The 1716-nt window shown below is 48.7% G+C and overlaps 1 protein-coding gene across 1 annotated transcript; it reads right to left on the reverse strand.

Moving 5' to 3' along the window:
* Window positions 1–301: 301 nt before the first annotated feature.
* H310_14617 (hypothetical protein) lies at window positions 302–1300 on the reverse strand (the record flags this gene model as incomplete). Its single annotated transcript, XM_008882513.1, has 4 exons — window positions 302–463; window positions 517–656; window positions 713–809; window positions 1295–1300. The coding sequence occupies 4 exons, from the start codon at window positions 1298–1300 to the stop codon at window positions 302–304; spliced, it is 405 nt and encodes a 134-aa protein (XP_008880735.1).
* Window positions 1301–1716: the final 416 nt, after the last annotated feature.

Here is a 1716-nt window from a genome sequence, read left to right on the forward strand (position 1 = left end):
CCGAAGAGCTCCCAATCGACGGGATCCACCCACGCCAAGAGCGGTGCCATGTCGTCGTTGTCGCCCCATCCGAATCGTAGAAAGGCCGACTCGCCCACTAGCACCCGGACAAAGTACAGGTCGAAAATGCATTGCAACGCACAGGCTTGACCAAACGACACCGACGTCACGCGATCGCGATGCCGGGATAGAGCGTCCAAGGTATCACGAATGATTTCGAGAATCCACTGCTTGAGCTGGATTCGAACGTGGAACTTGACGCGGTCGTGGAGGGCACCGTACAGCGCCATCGACGTCGCTGTCATTTTCGCAGCCACGTCAAAGAGCAATGCGACACGTCGGGCGTCGCACACCAAGGGAGCCACACGAGCAGCGAGTCGGCTTTGCTCTCGTCATCGTCGTCGTCGGACGTGATGGCTGCGGGGGTTTGCGTCCACGTGGCATGGTAGACACGTCGCCACTCCTGCGCAAAGTTTCATCATATGCTCACACGTCCGTTCAAGGCACGGACAGTACCTCGTTCGAATAGCCAAAGTAGCGTGATGTCGAGAGCGCATCCAGCACGGGTTTTCCGTAACACTGGACGACATACGCCACCCATCGGTGACAAAATGTGTCGGCAAGCTGGCCAAACGCCGCGCCGGTGGCAGCGACTCCTGACCACACACGGGACCGGCACGACCTTGAGAAGTAGGGGATGCGTGGGGCTTACCTTGAACAGAGCCGAGATGGAGAAAGTGGATGTGGTGCGATGTCAAGCGTGTAGTGTCGCCCAGCCATTCAAATCGAGGCAGGGGAATGCCGAGCGTCTACATCGTGGTTAGATTCCCGGGTTGTTCAAGAGATGGAAGCAAGGGCACTGGCACCTCGAAAAGTTGTGGGCCACTTTGATTGGAATGAAATCCACTTTGAATACTTTGAATGGAACGGTGTCCTGTTTTTTGTACGGCTCCGGATGTTTCAAACGTTTTCTATTTTTTATTCTCCACTTTGATTGGAACAAAGTGACAACTTGATCGGGAAAAGGTGTACTAGTAGTGAATCAATCTCCTAACATAATACTTGGTAGATATATTGTAATCTTTGAAAATTCAGAAAGCAATAATAAAAATCTCAATATCGGAGAACAAGAAAATAGATTATTGTTTTTGACAGGCAATAATCGATATCGGTGAAAGTCATGCACTGTCAATTCGAACTGTCTATGACGGTTGACCAAGCTTTCTGTTTTTTATGCCTTGTCAAGAAATGCCTAATCTCTATATGTCTAGTCACTCCGAGATGCTCGCACAACCTTCATCATTTTCCAATTTGCCACCAACACAGCATCTTCGTCTTAAACCTGCTCTCGGGCGGGGGGCTGCCAAGGCCATCAACTACGCCATCCTACACCTCGGTTCCACTGTGGCAAAGTCCTTTCAGGGAATCGACCGAGGCAATGGGTTAACGGTGTTCTTGTTGATGGAGTACAAAGGTTATCCTTTGCCTTGGTAGACTAGACTTTAAGAAATATGTTTTGGCATTTGGATAAATCCAGTTTAGGTACTACGAAGCAAGTTTAATACAAAGTATTATTTGAAGTGTTCGCGCATACTCAAGTAGAGTTAATACATGCAATCAATTTTATTATCCATATACATAAGTGATCAATATCTAAGTACTTGTATTGGAAGTTTGGTCCAAAGTGTCTATGCCCCAGTAGGTACTGTTCGCATG

Source organism: Aphanomyces invadans (assembly GCF_000520115.1).
Source record: "Aphanomyces invadans strain NJM9701 unplaced genomic scaffold supercont1.76, whole genome shotgun sequence".
NCBI classification, from domain to species: Eukaryota; Oomycota; class Saprolegniomycetes; order Saprolegniales; family Verrucalvaceae; genus Aphanomyces; species Aphanomyces invadans.